Source organism: Nymphaea colorata, chromosome 11 (genome assembly GCF_008831285.2).
Source record: "Nymphaea colorata isolate Beijing-Zhang1983 chromosome 11, ASM883128v2, whole genome shotgun sequence".
Taxonomy (NCBI): Eukaryota; Viridiplantae; Streptophyta; class Magnoliopsida; order Nymphaeales; family Nymphaeaceae; genus Nymphaea; species Nymphaea colorata.
Genome location: NC_045148.1, coordinates 12,182,773 through 12,206,884, shown reverse-complemented (window position 1 = coordinate 12,206,884; position 24,112 = coordinate 12,182,773). Strand labels below are relative to the sequence as shown.

The following is a 24,112-nucleotide window of genomic DNA, read 5'->3' as shown; positions in this document are numbered from 1 at the left end:
AGGGGGAGTTAATACTTATAATAGTTGGGTGGAGGCTTTCTGAAATATTAGAAATTTGAAATAGGTCCACTTAATTATTGTCTTATGTTTAGTGGACTAATTTTGTAAAATTTGGAACACACCCTAGTCTCATATTAATATGAGATTAGGGTTACGTGAAGAATAAAAAAAAGTTTCCTCTCTCTCTCTCTCTCATCCTCTCACTTTCTCGCTCTATCTCTCTCGCCCCTTTCTTCTTCCAATAATCAACATTTTGAAACATTCTTGTCATGAGAATAAGTCTGTCTCAAGAATGTCCACATGTGTTTGGCAGTCGTGTAGTAAGCAAGAGTAGGGAGCAATATCGGACTGCACACTGTGCATAAACCATGACATAACAATACTGTTATCTTTTTTTCATGTGGTATACTTCCCTGTTTTAACAATCGGTTCATCTTCTTCAATGATGTGGTCTTTTCGATGTCCTACTACAAACATCATGAACATACGCGACTAAATTTCATAGTTGTGACCATATAATTTCATAGTAGAACCATAGTAGAATGGATTCCCAACAACTTTGTATTCATCATGAGACGAATCTTAGGGCTGTCTGCCATATTAGACTACTGTCCAAGGTCCATCGTGAAACACAAAAACAGAACTTCATAGACTGACTAGTATATGCAGCAGTAAATAGGTATTTCCACGGATTAACAAGAACCAAGCAGCAGCAGATGATAAAGAGCTTTCTGCTGATAAAAAAAGTACCACTTTATAACGTAGAGAGCTGGTCGACGGCAGACAGGGAACTGGTCATTGTAGGTCACTTTTCATGCTCCGTTTAACTCCACATGTAATTCACGACAGTTTGATTCCATATATCAGACCTAACATCCACGCCACGCCACCACTTGAGGGCTGATCACATATTCCACAGACATCATCAGAATTTTTTTAACACTTACTGCTGTTCCCACGCTTAGCAGGAGGCCACAATATATTAGACCAAATGTTGAAGAGAAGAGAAATGCTGGAATTTAGCAAGGAGTGACCAGCGACAAGGAAGAAGATGCCTGCGATGTTTGACATGAACTGTAAACCATGCTGCTCGACTAATATATTTTGACGTCCATCCAACTTGAAGAACAATTAACTATGTTGCATCAACGTCAACTTCAACAAGGCATCGATCTAGGGTTTTAATCTTTTGGTTATTGTTCTCATTTAGCTTTGTCCTATTGTAGAATTTATTCTGTAAATGGCCCGGTTTCACTGACAAGAATCTTCATTTTCAAAAGGAGAAACATAATTGTGAATTGAGTTCTCATATTGTTGATGCTTTGTTATACATAGAAGTCAATCAATGAATACACAAGGCATAGCCTTTCACGAAATTCTATTTCCTTGTCATTTAAAACATAGCATATGCATCTAAAAATTTCTAACTATTTGATATAACTTGGTTCATACTTGAAAGGTTTTTTCAATTCAGGTCATATTTGATAATGGTTTTTCAAGGAATCCTATTAATAAGATTAACCACTGTGAGAGTGGGTTCTGGTCAATAGTTCATTGAAAAAATTCTTGAAATAAGTAGGTGTTTTAGTAGTTTCAAATTTCAAAAATTTACATTTTTTTTTTATATTACATTTTGTTGAGGAGTTTTAATTCGAGATCTTTAATGTACAAGTATTAGTTTCTAACTAAACTTCCAGTTCATGTGACAAATATTCTCCCTTACAATCAGTGCTTGAAATTTTAAAATTGGATTCAAATTGATTTCTAACTGTACTATCAAAGTTTTTAACAATGCAATACGTTCAATTTATGTGTAAGAAAAATAGATAAAAAGGTATTAAGTGTAATAATGAACAAAAATAATCTAACAAATGAAATCACCTCCCTGCATAAAGTGAAGCAAGATATCAAGCATCTAAATGAACCAAATCACAAGGCATTTTAGAAAAGAAATTTTCTTATCGAAAAGGATAATGTTTTTCATTTTTCCAAGTATGCATTCTTTACATTCAAATTGATTCTTGCAAGGTACAACAACTCTTGATAGGAGTTAAGAAGGACAATTTGCTTACACTTAGGTGACATTAGCTATGGTGCCAAACATTGATACCTTTAGTTTGGACAATATTACAAAAGAAAAATGTAAAAAATCGGTAATGGTATAAAACTCCTTCCCTAGATCCTTTTCCAATCAATTTACTGGTTTGGGGTGATCTTGCAATTGATATTTATTTAACGAGAATGTAACTTCATGATCCTTTATCCAGTATGATTGATCAAAAGCAAGGTTAAATTCAGTTCAGAATTGATCTAAGTTATGGATCATAATATTTTTAGTTTCTTTCAGAAATATTTTTGAAATTACCTATACTTCAAATTTTTAGAAAAGTTCCATCCATGCTAGAAATAAAAGATGCATAAATGTGTCATTCAAATAAGGTACTCTTTGTTTGGGGTCACAAGAAATTAAGCTCTAAAATACGACAGCCTAGAATTGATACTAAGAGTTGAGGTAATTGAGACAACTGCTCCCAAAATTTGCCTTCTAAGAACCATGTCATACAGGTACATGGTGCACTGTGGGTGTGGCATTTTTCAGAAAAACATGGCCAAGGGTGCGGTGAGGGGTCTGTGTGTTTAACATAGAAGTTGTCACAAATATAAACAGCAAAAACATGTCAACAGTTAACAAGTCATCATTCTAACAGTGATCCAATGAATAAAGTAACTAAATTGTTTGTTACCTCACCCCACACTTGACTCCTGTCAATCAGTGATTATTTTTGCAAGTGCATGTGACTTGGTCTAAGAAGTGTTCAAAAAATCTCTGCTGGTTGAGTCAAGGACATTGATCCAACAGAACTACCTTCTTCTTTGCGTTGGTAAGGCCATGACAACTTTCTTTCACTATACCTAAAATCTTTCTTGAATTTAACACATTGAGACTTGATGTTGCCAAGTTTATGACAAAAATGATGTATCCACCTTGAATTTTCTTTTATTTTGGTAGTCGTTATAACTTATAATTTTTTAAATGAGTTGGTTTATATGCCTTCATACAATTTCTTGATTTTGATGCCACAAGAGCCTTCTCTTCTCTATGCCATAATGGGTGCAAGGACATGCATAGATAGATATATATATGTATATATAGCAACAATAATATTTTTAGCAATCAGGCACATATATTCATTATTTATATTATGCAATATAAGTTAATAAACAAAAGAAAAACGAAATAGCCAAAGCAAATATCATTTTGCGGTGTCTCTCACCCGCATCCATGTCCAGCTGTGTCAACACTGGTTTGGCAACCTAACAAGCAAGTCCATTCCACTAGGCTCTTCATTTGTTGAGTTTTAGAGGGTATAACTGTCATGCTATGTACATTCTTGACATGCTCTTCACTAAGCTTAATAAGAGTCTCATGGATTGGAAGAGGAGAACGTAAGGATAGAAGAGAGACACTAACTTGCTCAAATTGGTGTCTCAAACCAAGCAAAAAGGTGAAAAGCCTTTCTTCTTCAACTTGAGATTTTCTAGATTCAATATAATTTCCTTCCCATTTTGGCACAGTTGTGAGATTTCATTTCAAATAGAAGATCATTCACAAAGTAATTTCCAACACTTTTATCCTGTCGTTTAATGTTTCTAGCTTTTTCTTGCAGTTGATATTAATGGGCTATTTCTTTTTGGGTCACATTCTTCTAGGATACTTTTAAACAACAATAACTTTCTTGTAATAAGAATATTTGAGGCAATTTTGGATTCTATATCACTAAAAATCAAACCCATGATCATGGCCATTTTTAATATTCCATTCATTCAACTTTGTAATAATCCTCCATTATTTTTAATCCATCTCTATCAGGGTCTTCTCTACCCTATTATCAATCTTGACAAGTTTTGGTGTATGTTGGGGAATTTTACCTTATATATATCACCATAGGTCTGGACTTTGATGCAGGTCTCCAAGCTTTTTCCCCATGTAACGCAATTACCTCTATCAAAATTGAAGATGGGAACAAAGGGTGAAGTTGTTAGAACTGTTTTGAGTCGAATCAGCTGTGTGAAGAGATCTGAGACAAGTCATCCTTCAATCACCAAAATTCCTCAATTGATGCACACTTTGAGACGTTAAAAGCTCTTTATAAAACTGATGAACTTAACTTTTGTACCATGTAAAATTTCACGTCAAACTGGCTCAAAACAGCCCCAAGAAAAAAAGATTGAACACTCAAAAAATGAAACTCACAGAGCCAATAAGTGATCTTCAACACAAGTGCCTTGAAGCACTCTAAAACACATACAAATTGTATATTTTCTCAATATGCTTTAAGAAGCATTAAACTGAATAAGGGAGAAAGCCCTCTATTGTAGACAAGAAGGAGGCTGACGTGGCCCTTGGCCTGACTCTAATGGCTCCATTTGAGTGGTTTGAGTTAGCCAATGGCTAGTCTAACACAGCCAAAGGCAAAAATTTACCTTAAATGAGATTAAGAAGTAAATAGAAAACTTTAGAGAAAAATAAAAGTACAAAAGAAAACCAATACAGTTGATAAATCTACATAAATTATATGCCCACCTAATATGTGCATACAACAATGTACATACACATGTGCGGGTAGAATTACATATATATGTAGGTAAGTACATAACTGTTTACATAATTCTGGACACATACATTTGAGAAAATACAGGATGCACCTATTTGATACGTCATGTTCTGATTGCTTGGTTAGTTTATGTGCTTTATGGGTTATATCTGGAAAGATCATTATTTAATGGCCAGTTACTCAAGTGTGTACGGGACAAAAAAATCTTCAGTTGTCTTTTGATAATCTGACTCATAGTTGTTTTTTTCTTTTCAGAAAATTTGAGGAGATTAAAAGATTTTTTACTTAAAAAAGATAATCAACTTTGTGCAGACTGTGGTGCACCAGAGCCAAAATGGGCGTAAGTGCACATATCTTGCTTTTAATGTCTGTGTTTCTGGTCTTTCTTTTCCATTTATGCTACATAATTTCCCTTCCCATTTCAAAGCTTTTCCCATAAGCCGTCATGCTATTGTGGTAGAGGTTGTTAAGACTTTTGAGTAGTCACTTAGGTGGGTCAATGTCTTTGTTTAAGTTTATGAACAGTGCAAAAAGTGTTTCATTTTTTGAAGGGCATCATGGCAGAGATTCTACGCCCTATTTGTTGGTGAAGACATTCTGGAATCTTAACTTGGAAAACAAAGACACCTTGTAGTAAAGAGCAAGATAAACAGACTGAAATCAAGAACGGAGGATAAATAATTTTTGTGACCAATATATGACTTGATCAAGACTGTCATATGAAAGTTGTTTCTTCACTTTGTCTACTAGGCTTCAGTTCTCAGCCTAGAAACAATATGACCTTAAGTTGTTGTTTCCCTTAAAGAAAGACTAACCTTGAGCAAGCCAGCTTTCTCTAGACAGAAAATATCTGTGCACCTTGGAAAGAGGGTATATGAAAACAATATCATATGAAAGAATGAAATCCTTAAACACTGTGTGACTTTATCAGACAGTAGTCAATACATACCTTTTCTGGCAAAAAATGATACAACTTAAACTAATAACGGAGACTGTTGCATGGAACCCCTCTTAAGTTTTAAATGATTTTGTCTTTTGGAGGCACTGACTGTAAGAGCTTTGGTACCTTATTATTTACAATTTTGATTGTTGTGGAGCATTAGTTGCAGACATTGTTACAGACCTGTTCTAGGTTTTCCTTGGGTATTAGTTGGGAAGTTCATTTTCCTCCGGAAAATCTCATGAATTCAAAAAGTTCTTAAAAAATAAGAAAATAAGAACATGTGAAAATTTTAGTTTTCTATTGATTTTCTTACAGAAAAGTTGATCAAAATTCAGATTATTTAATAATATGTTCAAAGAAACCTTAAAAATAAAAACACATTTGAAATCATTTTTTTTAATAGGAGGAAACAGAAAAGAAGTGTTAAACGTAATTTTTATTCTCCCCCTGAAGAGGATTTTCATCAAAGTAAGATGCATGTTCCAAGAAGGTAACATCCCTCGTAACATAGACTCGGCCAGTGGTGGGGTCAATACATCTGTATCCTTTTTGAGTAGGGGAATACCCAACAAACACACATTTGATAGACCTGGGATCAAGTTTCTTAATATTGGGACTGTGATTATGTATAAAACACACACAACCAAAAACACGAGGGGGGGAGTAGAAATGGTTGACGACTGCCGGGAAGTAACGAATGGGGAGTCTGACCATTCAAAACACGACTAGGCATGCGATTGATGAGATACGCACTAGTAAGAACTGCATCACCCCAATAGTGTTTAGGAAGATGTCTCTGAAACAGAAGGGCTCTGGTGACATTAAGAAGCTGGCGATTTTTCCTTTCAGCCACCCCCATTTTGTGGGGGGTATAACTACAGGACGTCTCATGAACAATCCCCTTTTTCGAAGAAAATCCTTAACAGACTGACACATATACTCACGGGCATTATCAGACCGAAAAGTTTTAATAGTCCACAAAAGTAGCCTCACTGCGATCTTTTAACAAGTACACAAAAGTAGCCCGAGAGAAGTCATCAATAAAAGTGATAAAGTATTGAAAACCTTGACAGGTATGAATTCTCGAAGGCCCCCACACATCCGAGTGAAGCAAGGAAAAAGCTTCATTAACACAACTAGTAGAAATAGGGTACGAAGCCCTCACATGTTTGGCAAACTGACATACATCACAGGAAATCAAAGACAAATTCAAAGAACACAAATCGGGAAACAACTGTTTCAAAATTCCAAAAGGTAAATGCCCAAAACGTTCATGCCAGTACAAGAAGGACTGAAGACACTCTTCTCTTCGTTTCTCTGTCTTGCTGATCGCTGTCACAAGAGCTGTAGCCACATGTATGGGAAGACGATATAGGCCATCGGACGCCAAACCAATCCTAATCCTCTTCCCTGTCACCAAGTCCTGCAAAACACAACGGTTGGCAGAAAAAATGAGTTCACAGTTCAGCTCTTTAGTAAGTTTACTAACTGACAAGAGATTTAAGGGAAACTGGGGAACATGTAATGCTCCCCACACATGAAATTTGTCCAACAAGGACAGAGTCCATTCGCCTGCCACAACAGTAGAGGAACCATCTGCGAGAGAAACTCGTTCCCTTCCCGAAGATAGCTTATATTCATGAAATAATTTTGGGTTACCTGTCATGTGGTGAGTGGCACCACTATCCACAATCCATTCCCCCACAGAAGAGTTACCTGTATCACCAATAACTGCAAGAGCATGATTAGCCTTTGTCTCATCTGGGGTCTCGGTCTGGTTGACATCAATCCGACCCAAGTAGGCCCTCAGTTCACGAATTTGGTCAGCAGAAATGAAGACTTTTTCTCCACTGGATTTGGGCACCTTAGACACAGGCATCTTCCCAATAGAAAACCTCCCTTTGTTTCCCTTCTTCTCTAGATGAAGATCCCAACAATAATCCACGGTATGACCAGTCTTCTTGCAGTGAGTGCATCTGCGAAGAGATCTAGTCGGGCCTCCAGGACCACGACTCACAAGAGCGGATCTCTCATGATAGGGCACGAGATCCCTCTTGCCCTCATTTGTAACCAGCCTTCTCTGTTCTTCCGCTTCAACACAAGAGTACACATCTTCAATACTGGGCACCTCTCCTGAATTCAGAATCTGGCTTCTAACACCTTCAAACTCATCATTTAAACCAACTAAAAAGAGGAACACCCTGTTTTCCCATACCTGAGCTACATAAAGTGCCTGATCTTGGGGACAATGCCAAGGAATATCAGAATGATAGTCAAGCTCTTCCCACTTGGCTTTCAAAGCTCCGTAGTAATCTGCAACAGAAGAGTTCCCTTGTCGAAGGCCATAGACAGTCTTCACTATTTGGTAAGTACGAATTGCCGTTTTCTTTTGGCCATACATTTGCTCTAAGACTACCCACATGTCTCTTGCAGTCTTCTTCCGAAGGATAAGGGGCTGAATATCGGCGGAGACAGAGTTGACAATCCAAGTTTTCACTTGATTATCCTCAAGAAACCAAGTGTCTCATACACCACTTGTCTTTGCCGGTTCAGGGTTCCTTCCGTCGATATAGGCAATCCGACCGCGGGCAGCAATCCCCATAGTCATAGCAGCCGACCACGGGAAATAGTTCTCTTTTGTAAGGCGAAGAGTAATGACCTGAGCGGGAACATTCTCAGTTTTAAAAACCCCAATTTCAGATGGATTGGTGTTAACAGCAGACGAAGAAGAGGATGCCATAATTTCAGGCCAGTCCAGCAAAGGGCACGGGCGGCGGTAAAACACGGGAGATACCGGCGACAACAGGAGGCACCAGCGGAAGCAGCGAGCAAGGGCGACGTCAGCGGCGGCAGCAAGATCGACGTCAGGGAGCAAGGGCGACGTCAGGGAGAAGATCGACGGCTGCGGAGCAGGGGCGACGTCAGGGAGCAGCAGCAGAGGGCGACGTCAGGAAGCAAGGTTGACGGCGCACAGGGCGACGCAACCGGTTGGAAACGGCGGCGGAAGTTATTTGGCGACGGAAGAAGGTCGATGGTGGCGGCAGTAATGACGACGGCAGCGGCAGCAACAGCAGTAGCAACGGCGGGTCGAGAAAAACACCACTATCACCAAAGAAGTTCCAACCTCGCCGGCTCTGATACCATGTAGGAACACGAACACAAAGAAAGAGAAAACGAGGAACACGATGTAACGTGGAAAAACCCTCAACAAGAGGAAAAAAACCACGGATGGGGAGGAGCTGGTGCCCACTAGCCGCCAGTCACTCTCTCTCTTAAGATTTCATTAACCTTAAAGATTAGGGTTACAATGATATAAGTATGCCCTAATTAGGACACACTGGATCGGGTCTAGACCTGGACCCGTACACCAATATCCGTCAACAGTATCGTATTTTGTAAATGATACGATGTGTATCGTACGATAGGGCCCCCTATTGTACGATGCGTACAACATTGTGACTTATAACAAGATTTGCATAAGGGACGCAAGGATTTCAATCTCTCATAGGTGGCTTTAACAAATGCAAAGTGTTGAACTTCAATGTCGAATCCACAAGAATGAAGATGTAGAGGATAGAACTGTTGAGAGAAGGAGATAAGAGAGAACAAGAGAGAAGACACGAGAGAGAGAAGAGAGCTCTAATATAGTGACAATCCACCTGGATATGTTTGGTCTGTTTGTGAAAGACAGGATTATTGGCTATATAAGTAGTCGCTTTATTGTCACAGTGCATTTTTCTAACATAGCTCTCACCCAAGTAATTTCAGTTGCAGTTTGAGCCATGGCTCGGTATTCTAACTTTGCTCTAGATCGAGCCACAACAGCTTGTTTTTTACTTCGCCAAGAAACTAAGTTGCCTCCAACAAAAATGCAGAATCCCATAGTGGACTTTCTGTCATCATAGAGCCTACATAATCTGCATCAGAATAAGCTTCGATCCTGAGTGATGAACCCTTTTTAAATAATAGACCTTTTCCAGGAGAACATTTTAGAAATTTCAATAGAAGCATGGTTTCATCCCAATGTGCTTTTCTTGGCTTGTCCATAAATTGGCTCAGTTTTCCCACAGCAAAGGATATATCAGGCCGAATTATGGTTACATATAGTAGCTTTTCAATCAGTGATTATATGACTTGCTATCCACAAGTTCAGATTTATCAGAATACGAGAGCTCATAGGAATAGATTCTGGTTTGGTTCCAGTCATACTGTCTCTTGTAGCAAATCAAGAACATATTTTCTTTGGGAAAGAACTAAACCTTCTTTACTTCTTGCTACTTCTATCTCCAAGAAGTAACGTAGAGAACCAAGATCTTTAGTAACAAAGTGTTGTTGGAGATGCTCTTTTGTATCTTGTATTTCTTGCTCGTTGTCACCAGTTAAAATGGTGTCATCCACATATATCACCACAACCACCATACCTCATGAGGACCTTTTTATAAACAATGAATGATCTAAAGGAGATCTATGAAACCCGAGCTTGGATACAACATCAGACAATTTCTTAAACCATGCTCTAGGACTCTGCTTCAAACCGTATATAGCCTTCTTTGATAAACATACCTTGGTACACTCCCCCTGTTTCTCAAAACCTGGCGGTTGCTGCATATATACTACTTCAGATAAATCCTTATATAGAAAGACATTTTTGACATCTAATTGATACATATTCCATCCATGATGAACAACAACATATATAATTAGTCGTATAGTATCCAAACATGCCACAGGGAAGAAAGTTTCAAAGAAATCAATACCATACGTCTGTGCGTACCCTTTTGCAACCAACTGTGCCTTGTATCGCTCAACTGTACCGTCAGAATTATACTTGATAGTTGTAGAAACACGAACCACAAGGAGAGAGCAGAGAAAGAACACACGATATACGTGGAAAACCTCTGAATGAGGTGAAAAACTACGAGGAAGCTCTGACCTAGGGGCAAACCGCAACCCTAGGAGAGAGAAAATAATATTCACTTAACTCAACAATTACACGTAAGTGAAGAATATATAGGAGGGAGAGAAAGAGTGCTGCCTAGGGTACCGAGCCAGCCTCGGTACCCGTGCCCCATAGGACCGGGTCCAGATATGGACCCGGTTCCCCATTACAATATATTTTAACAATAGTGAAGACCCATTTTGAGCCGACAATATCTGCCCCAGATGGAGGTTCGACAAGATCCTAAGTATGGCGAGATATAAGAGAGTCCATCTCCTCTTTCATCGCTTGGTACCACTTATAGTCCAAAAGAGTTTGTTCATGAGATATAGGAACTGAAGTGGCTGACAAGGCATCAATAAATTTGCACATATGATTTCCCAAATGAGATGTACTAACAAATTTAGAAAAAGGATGAATTGTACATTGTTTGATCCCTTTACGTAGTGCAATAGGTAAATCATCAGGATGAGAAGCATCAATAAAACACTCAGGCATATTATGTAAGTTAGAATTACGTACCTCCCAAGAGCAAGAGGGCGCAAGGTCATTAGATGATGGATTCTTTCTTGAATGTATAAGAGGAGGGTCTTTAAACCGTGGAATGGAGGAATTGGACAAGTAGGAGGTGATATAAACGGAATGGACTCAAGTGGAATAGGAGGAATTGGAAGTGGAACAGAGGAGGGCATCTCAAACTGAGAATGTGAAGTGCTTGCAGCAAAGAACAGAGAAGACTCGTGGAAGGTTACATCAGCACTGACAAACTCTCGATTAGATATAGTATCTAAGCATTGATACCCTTTTTTATTTTGAGAGTATCCCACAAAGACACACTTAGTTGCTTGTGCAGCAAGTTTATCTCGATTAGGTCCAAGTCAATGTACAAAGCATGTGCATCCAAATACCGGTGGAGGTAAAGAGAACAAGGCCTTATTTGGGTAAATGATTTGAATTGGTGTCTTGTTGCCTATTGAAGAGGATGGCATTCTATTTATTAGGTAACATGCGGTTAAGATTGCATCTACCCAAAATTTGGCAAGCATATGAGAATGAATCATTATAGTGCGGGCTACCTCCAACAAAAGTCGGTGTTTTCTTTCAACTACACCATTTTGTTGAGATGTGTGAGGGCATGTAAATTGTGGCACAATGCCATGGGATTTGTAGAATTCAAGTAGGGAAGTAGATTTAAACTCGAGAGCATTGTCACTGCGAACAACCTTGACACAAGTATTAAATTGTGTTTTTATTTCCAAGATGAAAGATTTCAAGATACAAGAAGCTTTAGATCTGTCTTTCATCAAAAACACCCAAGAGACTCGAGAAAAATCATCAGAAATGGATAGATAATAACGGGACGACAACCGACTCGGAACCCGACTAGCTCCCCATACATCAACATGAACTAAATCAAATAGATTTTGGCTAGACTGACTTTGACTCGAAGGAAAAGATGTACGACTATGCTTGCCTAGTTGACAAGTTTCATACTCGATGGAGGTTGAAGAAGAAATCTTAGGACATAACTGTCGAAGTTTATGAAAGGATGGATGACCAAGTTTGAGATGCCATTGGAATGCACTTGAAGGTGAATCAACCAACGCTTCTTTAACGAATGTATCCAAGAAGTAGATTCCATCTCTCTCATGGCCTCCACCAATCTTCCTCCCAGTCGATAAGTCCTGAAATACACAAGTGTCAGGATAAAAAATGACTCGAAAATTCATCTCTTTAGTAATTTTGCTTACAGACAACAGGTTTTTTTGGAATTCAAGAGTATATAGCACTTCATGAACATGTAAAGATGGTGATAGGCGGACATCTCCATGTCCTTCAACCAGAGATAGCCTTCCATCAGCTAATCGAACATACTGAGAGGGATAAAATTTCTTTCAAAATACTAGCATCTCCACAAAAATGTCTAGACGCTCCAGAGTCAATTATCCAACAACCATTAGAGGGAGTTCTACCAGCAGAAAATGCTGAATCTGTGATAGCAGTAGAAGCCGATGATGTGGAAGGTGCAACATTTGATCGATGCTCCATAATTAATTCAAGTTCGGCCAGAGTTAACTTGAGAGAAGTGGCATCTACCGAAGCAGCACTGGGATTCACCTTGGGAACCATACTAATGGACTGTGAGTTTGAAGCTGGTATGGAGGAGGATGTCATAGTCGTGGACGCAGATTTGTTCGGTTTACCCACTTTGTTCCAGCACCTATCCTCTAAGTGACCAAGACGACCGCAATACAGCAAAATCCCACTGCGACAGCAACAATACACAAAGAAGATTTTTGACTTGCAACACCCTATTTCTGCAACTTCACAACACACTTTGGAACTCCACGACAAGCATACAGAGGCAGCAAAGACAACATACTAAATCTGTCGACAGCAACAATACACAAAGAAGGTTTCTGACTTGCAACACCCTATTTCTGCAACATCATAGCACACTTTGGAACTCCACGACAAGCACACAAAGGCAGCACAGACAACATACTAAATCTGCAACACCAAGACAATCTCTGCAGCTTCACACCAATAGTATAGTTGCAGCAGAAAATAATTTATATATTTATCTTTGAGAGATCAACTGCTGTCTACACAAGCTAGAAACTATACCACTGATTTTAATCAACATGGGTTAGGGTTTTTTATCACATTTACATATTTATGTTCAAAACCCTAACCCTCGACAGGCTGAGAAATACCTCTTTTTTTTCAGTCAAGAGAGAGAGACGGCACCCAGATGTTGATGAAGGAGGATAACGAGGGAGCTTGCTGGTTTTGAACGACGTCAGCAGGATCCCAAGACTGTCCGCTCTGATACCATGTTGAACTTCAATGTCGAATCTGTAAGAATGAAAACATAGAGGATAGAACTGTTGAGAGAAGGTAGAGAAGAGAAACAAGAGAGAAGACACGAGAGAGAGAAGGGAGCTCATCAATTTTCTTACGGCTCCCACACTTCTAATATAATAAAAAGAACTAATTAGGGTTATGTTTAACCCTTTACATAAAGAGTCCAATAAGTATTGAAAAATTCAAAGAACTACTAACAAAAGTTTCAACAATACAGAAAACCTCAAAACATAACGTTTTCTGAACACAAAGTACTGAGATAGATCCCGATCTCCCTCTCAAGATTGCCACATCTTCTTAATAGTGGTATAGTGCGGAATAGTGGAAGCAATCTATGGTTGGATGTTGTTCATAATCCAAGACATAACAATGTTGTTGTCCTCTTCCCAGTCATGTACTTCCTTTACTTGACAATAGGTTCATCATCTTCAATTATATGCCTCTTTCGATGTCTTATGACAAACATCATAAGGGATGTAGACCATAATTCATAGTTTTGTCCATCTAACTGATAGAAATCTAGCACCAATATCTATAACCAGAAAACAGCACTCACGCAGGAAGATAGAGATAGAGAGAGAGAGAGAGAGAGAGAGAGGGAGAGAGAGAATGAAAACAAGAAGAAACTGAGGAGAAGAAGCCGTAGCCAAAATGGTTTGCACGGCCTCTATTTATAATCCCATTTCCAGAATTCTAAGAGTCTCCAATCGTAGAATCCTAGGAGATTTCACAAGCTCCAAGGACATTAATTACATCATAGAAACCTAAGAGACTTCACATATTACAAGGATATTAACTACAACATAGAATCCTAGGAGACTTCCCATATAACAAGGATATTAACTACAACATAGAATCCTAGGAGACTCTTCACATGTTACAAGGACATTAAATGTCTTAACACATTCTACAAGGAGGTGGAATCCTAAGAGACTCCTCTTCAACGTGCTGGTGAAGGATTTATATTTTAACACCCTCCCTCAAGTTGTGCATGGTTTTGCACCATGTACAACTTGCCTTTTAGAAACCAGAATCGTTCCTTTGTTAATCCTTTTGTAAATAAGTCTGCAACTTGTTTATCTGTACGAACATAAATAGGCTGAATCTCCTTGTCTTCCACCTTTTGTCTAACAAAGTGTTGATCAATCTCAATGTGCTTTGTTCGACCATGTTGTACGGGATTAAAGGCAATGTTAATAGCGCTTTGATTATTGCACATTAACATTGATGTTTTAATCTTTTCTCCAATGTCTTCTAGCAAATGTCTAACCCATGTAACTTCAGCAGTACCTGCAGCCATGCATCTGTATTCAGCTTCAGTGCTGGATCTTGCTACTGCCTTTTGCTTTCGACAACTCCAAGACACAAAGATTACGTCCAATGAAAATACAAAAACCAGAAATGAACTTTCTTTGATCGGGATCTCCAGCCCAATCTGCATCTGTGAATGTCATAAGTTGATGTCCAGTAGTTATATTTTTACTCTTACCATAAACTAAGCCATCTCCTGTTGTCCCTTTAAGATATCTTAATATTCTTTTGACAGCATCCATGTGAGTATCTCTAGGTGAATGCATAAATTGAGATACTTGATTCACAACATATATAATATCTGGTCTAGTAAATGTAAGATATTGAAGTGCCCCAACAATACTTCGATATTGCGTAGGATCTTCATATAACTCCCCATCTTGAGCACTTAGTCTTTTATTTAGAACACTAGGAGTTCCAACAGGCTTACAATCAGACATACCTGACTTTTTCAGCAGATCCAACGTGTATTTCTGTTGTGTCAATGTAAGGCGATTATTGTGCCTATCAATCTCCACTCCAAGAAAGAATCGTAAATCACCAAGCTCTTTCATTTTGAAGTTTTGCATCATCAAAACTTTAGCTTCTTCTATGTGTTTTTCTGAATTGCCTATGATAACAATATCATCAACATATATAAGAAGTAAAGTAAATATGTTTTCCTTTTGATAAATGAAAAGAGAGTGATCTAGAGGACATCTCCGAAAACCACATTCTTGAATCTTGCAAGAGAAACTGTCAAACCACGAACGTGAGGCTTGTTTAAGTCCATAAATAGATTTTCTTAGTTTGCAAACCCATGCATGAGAGTCTCCTTTCGTGTATCCTGGAGGTTGTTCCATATGTACTTCCTCCCTTAAATCTCCATGAAGAAAAGCATTCTTCACGTCCATTTGATGTAGTCTCCATCCATATTCAACTGCCAATGATATAATCACGCGAATTGTTCCCATTTTGATCACAGGGCTGAATGTCTCATCATAATCTTCTCCATATTGTTGTGTAAACTCTTTTGCTACTAACCTTGCTTTGTGTCTTTCTATGCTGCCGTCAGGTTTGTATTTAATTTTGTATACCCATTTGGAGCCCACTACGTTCTTTTCGTGTGGCCTCGGAACGATCTCCCATGTTCCACATTCATGCAAGGCATCCATTTCTTCTTTCATAGCCTTTCTCCAATGATGTGATTTTGATGCTTGATCAAATGAAGTAGGTTCTTCCTCCTTGCCAACTTTTGCCATGAATAACTGAAAATCAAGTGATAAAGAATCATAGCTAACCCACCTGTGAATGGGATGACGAATGCGTTGGGATCTTCTAAGGTGGGGCATGTTGTCTTCTTCACTGTGAGCATCTTTGTCCCTTAGTCGTCGACTGTAGATAAGACCCGAATACCGATGTGCATCGTTGCTCTGTTCTTCATTATTGTTTTCGTAATGACTTGATGACTGTGTTGGATCTTCTTGATTTTCACTTTGAGTCATATTTGACGGTTGTATTGCTCTCTCTGAATCTTCACTTTGAAGCACATCATTTTCTATAACAGGATCTGCATTGAATAACTGTGTACTGATCCAGGGATCATAAGATTCAATGGTCATAGGCATTTCATTTGTATTATCAAAACTATGTTCATCAAAAATGACATTTCTTGAAGTTTTGATACGTTTAGTTGTTGGATCATAGTATCGAAAACTTTTATATTCATCAGCATATCCAACGAATCTACATTGAATAGCTTTGTCTTGAAACTTGTTCCTCAAGGCAGCATCAACGTGAACATAGCATACACAACCAAAAACCTTCAAGTTCTTGTAATTAGGTTGTTTGCCTAAGAGTGTAAAATATGGCGATTTAGACATCAAGATTGTCATAGGCAAACAATTTATTATGTATACAGCAGTATGGAAGGCTTCAGTCCACAAGGAAATGGGCACATTAGTATCATGCATCATGCATCATGCTCATGGCGCTTTCAACTATATGTCGATGTTTCCTCTCAACTACACCATTTTGTTGTGGTGTGTAAGGGCAGGAAATTTGTCTAGTTATCCCTTTTTCACGTAGAAATTCAATAAAATCAAGCGAGGAATATTCTCCCCCTCCATCACATTGAAAATGCACCACATTGGATGAAAATTTAGTTTGAATCATGACATAGAAGTTTCGAAATATGTGAGGTACTTCTGATTTGTGTTTCATGAAGTAAATCCAGATGAAACGTGAATAAGAGTCAATGAATAAGACATAATATCTTGACCCAGACATGGAATCAATAGGGGTTGGCCCCCATACATAAAAAAAAATAGTTTCAAAAGGTTTGGAAGCCCTTTGATTTATATTATGGAAAGGTAAAACATGACTCTTACAAAGTCCACAACTTGAACATTTTTTGACACTTGAAGTAAGAGGTAAACTTGATCTTGGAATGAGACTATCTGTGACAAGTTTTTCAATGAAATGTCGACCACAGTGTCCTAGCCGACTATGCCACAAATCAGACTCCAAAAATTGGTTAGGGCCCCTTACTTTTGATTGAAAATGGCAAGAACTTGGCACTGATGATGCATTATGAGAAAGAGAAAATGTCTTCAATCCTGTATCAAAAGTGGATGAATCCTTGGGTAGACATTCCTTGAGGACGTACATATTCCCTTGACGCTCCCCTCTAGCGAACATTTTCTTCGTTTGGAGGTCCTTGACATAGACAGAAGAAGGTGTGAATTCAACAGAAGAGCTTGTATCATCAATGAGTTTAGAAATGGATATGATGTTCTTTTTTATATTGGGAGCAAGAACAACATTAGACAGTGATAGAGACGAGGATGACAATGGAATATGTGCATTTCCAATATGTGTAATAGGATGAGATTTTCCATCACCTGTTATAATGCAACTTCTATCGTAATGAGGGGATAAGTTAGTCAATTTACCTGTATTTCCTGTCACATGGGTAGCTGCACCTGAATCCAAGAACCATTCTCCCTGCTCATTTTGCTTTATAGTCATCTTTGAGAATGCGGTCATCAATAGCTGTTGCATATCTTCAGCGGTGGATTTAGAACTTTGTCCTCCTTGTTTATAATCATGTCTTACCCCTTTGTTTTTATTTTGAGGATTAAACCAACATTGTGCCTTCATGTGTCCTTTCTTGTTGCACTGAAAACAAATTAGTATTTTTCTTGAAGTATCCAAAGGAGACATACCTTGGTTATGTGGTGTTGGTAGAATGCCACGACCACCATGGTTGGAGTTCCCATGGCTCTTACCAAACTTTACATTCATAGCCAACACATTTTGGGAGTTCCCTTGATCAGTCCTTTCAATGACTCTTTTCATATTCATTTCATGTTGGAGAAGTTTACCTTGTAGTTCGTTGAAGGAAGGCAGAACAGGAAGGACCTCAAGAGCTGTAATAAAAGCATGATAATCATGCCCAAGTCCATTCAAGGTTTGCTGCACCTTTTCCTTATCAGAAATGTTATTCCCTGAGGCAGCAAGTTTGTCTGCGACGGCCTTAATACGCCCCAAATAATCCATGATAGACGTTGAACCTTTGCTCAAATTCTGAAATTCTTTCTTTAGGTACATAATTCGAGCTTCTGATATTTGGGAAAAGGTATCAGCAAGGGTTTCCCATAATTCTTCTGCAGTACAATCATCAGAAACTGAAAGTAACACTTGTTGAGATAAAGTGGACAAAATATACGCAACCAGACTTTGATCACGTCTCATCCACATAGCATGTTCAGGATTGTTGTCTTCATGAACAGCAATAACTTCTCCTGCCTCATTTTTTATTTCCTGTAAGACGATATTGGTGGAGCCTTTGTTGAACCATCGAGATGTCCAAAGAGGCCTTGACTTCTTATGAAAGGCATGATTTGCCTTTTCCAGATCAGATAATTCTCATGGTTGAGTTTTTCGGTAATAAGATGAGGAAGAAAACTTGAGGACATGCCAGAATGCGAAAGGTTTTCCATGACAGCAGAAAGGAATGGTATATAGGTAGAAGATGAGAGGGAAAGAAGACACGATATAACAAGATGTGTCCTTGGGTAAGCAAGAAGAAAAAGAAACAAGAATTGCGCAAGAGAAAAGTAAATTCAGGATAGAGACAAGATGAGAAAAGAGTTCTAACCAGATCAGACCTGTTTGGGCATTTCATTTGGTAGAGATAACGTAACCTGGCTCTGATACCATGATAGAAATCTAGCACCAATATCTGTAACCAGAAAACAGCACTCACGCAGGAAGAGAGAGAGAGAGAGAGAGAGATAGAGAGAGAGAGAGAGGGAGAGAGAGAATGAAAACAAGAAGAAACTGAGGAGAAGAAGCCGTAGCCAAAATGGTTTGCACGGCCTCTATTTATAATCCCATTTCCAGAATTCTAAGAGTCTCCAATCGTAGAATCCTAGGAGATTTGACAAGCTCCAAGAACATTAATTACATCATAGAAACCTAAAAGACTTCACATATTACAAGGATATTAACTACAACATAGAATCCTAGGAGACTTCCCATATAACAAGGATATTAACTACAACATAGAATCCTAGGAGACTCTTCACATGTTACAAGGACATTAAATATCTTAACACATTCTACAAGGAGGTGGAATCCTAAGAGACTCCTCTTCAACGTGCTGGTGAATGATTTATATTTTAACACTACCTTGACCATAGATTCATAAGTGAAGGGATTGCCAACTACTTTATATTCTTTGTCACCGTTTGGTTTGCTGTTGTCAGCCATAATGAAACACAGCAGGAAGAAGTATGATAGAAAAGGAGACCACGAAAAAAAAGAAAAAAATTTGCAGCAGGTTTAAGTTTGAACACACAAAAGGCTGCCTAACTTGTAATTCATCGGTCATGCATGCAGCACCACTTCCATAGTCACCCATGTCACAGCAACATCCCACAAAAAACACAAAGAACCTCTTCCTGCTCCACGTCATTTACATTCACATCAGGAGTAATTCAGATATAGATACTCTCAAGTCTGATTATGCCAGCATCTTCTAAGTATATATATATATATATACTTCTTCAAGTCAAACGTGAACAAGAAGACCAACAACTGTGCAGTTTTAACGACAGCAAAAAAAAAAAAACCTATTTGCAGGCATGGCATCTACAACTTCAGAATTTTCAACGTGACATCGACTTCAACTGTGTTGCTTCATTGCACAACTTCAACAACAATAAAAATATTCAAACTTGCCTGCACGACACGACTTCAACTGTGCTGCTCCACCACACGACTTCAAGAGTGCATCGACCTAGGTTTTGAAACTTGCCTGCACAACCCAACTTCAACTATGCTGTTCCACCACACGACTTCAAGAGTGCATCAACCTAGGGTTTTAAGAAACCCTAGGTTGGGCTAAAGAAGCTGCCCAAAGGGCTCAGGCATGCTCGCAGAAGAGACTGCCCTAGCAAATCAGACGTGAGAGTAGAGAGAAGAGGAGTTGAGAAGAGCACCAATTGATTACATAGGTTCCCAGATGTTCACCGCTCCGATACCATTGAACACGATGGAGGAAGAGAGGGAGAGAGAGGGGGGAAGGAACAATTCGTCTCACATTAGCTAACCCTAATCTCTAATTAAAGAGAGATTAGGGGTCGGCAGATCTCCTTGCATATGAGAGACACACAAATATATAAAATGGCCAAAGAAGACTAATTCTTTAGAAAACTAGAAAACCTACCAAACTTGAACATAAACTTTCTAATTTCAATAGGATCTACATTTTTATTGTGACAAACCGAGCATGATGGATAGCTATGCTCCAACTTGAAGGGGAGTTTTAAGAAATAATGGTGTGAAGGGGCCATATGAAATGTTAGAAAAGTTGTGGGGTGTTCTTTATTATTTCTACTCTTTCTAGTAGACTATATTGTAATTTGTTGTTACCGTCCCTAGTCACTATTTAATTGTGATTAGGCTTTCTAATGGAAGTGATTTTTCTCCCTCCTTCAATTCTAGCGTAACGGCAACAGTTTACAATTTTGTGTGGCAAGTTCTTGTTTGCTTGGTATTCTTTTGTTAGTGCGTTGAATAGTTATGTTCCCACTAGCTATGTGCTTAATCTTGTACATATGTTTTCAAGCTTTTAAATTTGGTGAATGTTGTATTTTTCCAGTTCTGCCAACATTGGAGTCTTTTTATGCTTGAAATGCTGTGGTGTTCACAGAAATCTTGGTACACATATCTCCAAGGTAGCCTGCTGTAACTTACTGACTTAAATTCCTTTCAGAGACGACCTTCCTGGAAATAGGCTTTTGTATATTTTGATGTACCTTTGCAAATTTTGTGCAAAATTTCTGGATTTACTATATTGCTAAAAATGGTTTTCCTTCTCTTGCTTTTGAATCGCAGATGAATGTTCAATTTCCTTTAAAGGATAATGAGATCTAGAAGAAATAAAACCTAAATTTTCCGGAGCTTGTTACGATTCAGGTTTATGACAATTTAACTTGAGATTGCTGTTGTCAGGTACTGTCTGTTACCTTAGATGATTGGACAGATGAAGAGATTGAGTCTATGATTGAAGTTGGTGGCAACATCTCTGCGAATGCTATTTATGAAGCTTTTATACCTGAAGGTTCTTCAAAACCTATTCCTGATTCAACTTATGAAGAAAGGCTAAAATTCATTAGGTGAATCACTATGCTGTTTCCTTTTCAAATATGTTGCTGATATAGCATCTGCACTTTCTGAAATTAGATTCTTCTATGTTTCTTTTTCCTTTTTCTGCAGATCTAAATATGTCCTGCAAGAATTTTTGAAACCCAGCTTGCGGATTGTTTCATTTTCCAAAGGAAGAAGTTCGTCTACACAGTATAGTGATTCAAGAAGGAATAGGGATCCACTTTTAGAAGCAAGTGCATCAATGGAGATGGTATATGCAACACATCTTGCCTTGAGATTTGTCATAGCAAAGTATTGTGAGAGATGGTTCAGTTCACTGAACATATTCATTCAGAAACCTTCCTCATGACATTTAATTGAAGAAGGTAATTCTTATTAGCCTATTTTTGGCATGATGACAGGTTGGCATGGTCGAATTCATTGGATTACTTAAGGTCAAGGTAATCAGGGGCATACATCTGGCTGTTAGAGATATGCTGAGCAGTGATCCTTATGTGGTTTTGTCCATTGGCCAGCAGGTGAAAAAAATCATGTTATTTCCTGGATAAGATGACATTGTCACATTCCCTAGTTGTTTGATTACACTCCTGTTCATAAGTATTTTTTTGTTTGATACTTTTGCATTCTTTTACAGAAGGTCCAGACAAGAGTAATACCAAGTAATTTAAATCCTGTGTGGAATGAAGAGCTTATGTTGTCCGTTCCAGAGAAGTACGGACCCTTGAAACTGGTATCGAAACCACAGACAACTGCCTTTGCCGATTGTTATTCTGACTGTTCATGATATTGTACTATTGTACTAAAAATAATTGGAAAGAGTTATCAGGATAGTCTGTTTTTAGCTCATCTCAGGTCATATATAGGTTGACATTCTTTTTGCATGAATTTATACCCCGATACTTGACTGCAGGTATTAAGTATTCTATTTTTTTAAATGGCATTCTTTTCTGTGTATCTGATTAAGGAGCATTTTTGTTTTGCTTTCCCATGTATCCGGTGTGATTTGGAGAGTTTAAAGTTGGATAAATTCTGAATTTCTGATAGCTTTGTCCCACACAAGCTTGATCCTGTTTAGAGGGTTGAAGATTTTTCTCCTTTCCAGTCGTTTCTCTTGATTAAAGTTTTGAGGACAATAAAGTGTAAAATCAACCTTCAACTTCACAAAGTTAAAGCATATCTCTTTTAAGTGTGACGAAGTCTATTGCATTTTTCTTTTTTGTTTTAATTTATCAATTATTCAATGTCTAATGAGAATGATTTATGCAGAAAGTATTCGATCATGACACGTTCTCTGCTGATGACATCATGGGAGAGGCCGAGATTGACGTGCAGCCACTTATAACTGCTGCCACAGCTTTTGATGACCCGAGTTCTCTTGGCAACATGCAGATTGGGAAATGGTTGGCTTCAAGGGACAATGCCCTTCTGGATGACAGTATCATAAGCATTGTAGATGGGAGGGTAAAGCAAGATGTCCATCTGAAGCTTCAAAATGTGGAGACTGGAGAGGTAGAATTAGATCTGGAATGGATTCCGCTGGATCAATAGCATCAGGGGGTCATTCTTGGCTGGCTTCATCATTATTCCAGTTAGATATATCCTGTAAATATGTCACCCTCGGTAATTCTTATATTAAATGATCAATATTCCTTTAAGTTCACTTTGTTTCGTCAGCTGTTGTGGGTTTTGTTTGGTAAAAGTTCCATGTTCTTTGCTTTAATTATTTTGGTTAATTCTTTATGATGTAGTAGAACCATGAATTGGTACTCTGCAAAAATATAAAGTTTCGATGATATCCATCATAACATGATTTCCGTCCTAAAATAATTTTCCACTTGGCTCTGCCTCTCTTATTAGAAATTGTTTTCCTCCTGAATTAAAACGGCCTTTTCTTTGCATCTCTCTCTCTCTCTCTCTCTCTCTCTCACATACACACACACACACACAACAAATGAGGAATTAATGGCGTCCTATAAAAAAATAAAAGAGAGATCACGATAGGGAGACTTCACCTTTGTGCGTCCAGTGAGTGCTGATGAGAGGTAACTAATGTTGCTGTGAAGAGAAACCGTAGCAGCAAAACACAGATGAGAACATTAGTGGTCCCCTGCAGAAATAACAGCATACAACACATACCTTATCTAACCTTTTTGGTGGTGCAGTACTTGAATGGAGGTTGTGGAGTGGAGATGAGGAGGCAAAATTTCCCGTGGTTATGTGAGGAAATGGTGGAAAGGAGGTTGAAACTTATGGTTTAGAACAAAAGCTTGCCTGAAAAAGCATTTTAGAAGCCTAACACTGTCGGCTGTATTGGACCCTGTAGTATAAGACAGTGATCTACATGGCTGTTTTGATAAGGGTTCTGACGGGTCCCTACGGCTGATCATGTTTATTTTAATCTATAAGTATGTATTTCAGGTTCATAAAGAACTTGTTATTGTTCTTTCAACAAATGCTATAGAATCTCTTATAAACTGTTGTGGCAAGCCAAGAGCTGATTCGTATCAAACCCGTCATGTAAATCCACGCACGTGGTTAAATTTAAATATAAGCAAAACTAACTCCTAGCTTCATATGATACATTGGCTGCAGCTCGAGCCTATATTGGATCTCAATTATGTAACCCACTTGCGGAGTCCCAACAAATAGGCAACAAGATTATGTTAATGTGTTTTCTTTGAAATGGATAACTTCATTAATAACTTTTGTTAGGGAATAGTTAAAAAAAAAATGTTCCTTCTTCTAGCTTACATATAAAAAAGCTTCTTTTCTTTGGTA

General features: G+C 38.3%; 1 protein-coding gene across 4 annotated transcripts in view; it reads left to right on the top strand.

Annotated features, from left to right (window-relative positions):
* Window positions 1–23,127, top strand: part of LOC116264056 (ADP-ribosylation factor GTPase-activating protein AGD12-like) — a 48,383-nt gene extending 25,256 nt beyond the window's left edge. For all 4 annotated transcript variants that reach the window (XM_031643975.2, XM_031643976.1, XM_050080458.1 and 1 more), the window contains 7 exons: window positions 4,872–4,956; window positions 20,826–20,901; window positions 21,179–21,342; window positions 21,443–21,584; window positions 21,736–21,852; window positions 21,969–22,064; window positions 22,601–23,127. In XM_031643975.2, the coding sequence (XP_031499835.1) occupies window positions 4,872–4,956; window positions 20,826–20,901; window positions 21,179–21,342; window positions 21,443–21,584; window positions 21,736–21,852; window positions 21,969–22,064; window positions 22,601–22,882 (962 nt within the window). In that variant the 3' untranslated portion in view covers window positions 22,883–23,127. The remainder of the gene's footprint in view (window positions 1–4,871; window positions 4,957–20,825; window positions 20,902–21,178; window positions 21,343–21,442; window positions 21,585–21,735; window positions 21,853–21,968; window positions 22,065–22,600) is intronic.
* The last annotated feature ends 985 nt before the right edge of the window (window positions 23,128–24,112 follow it).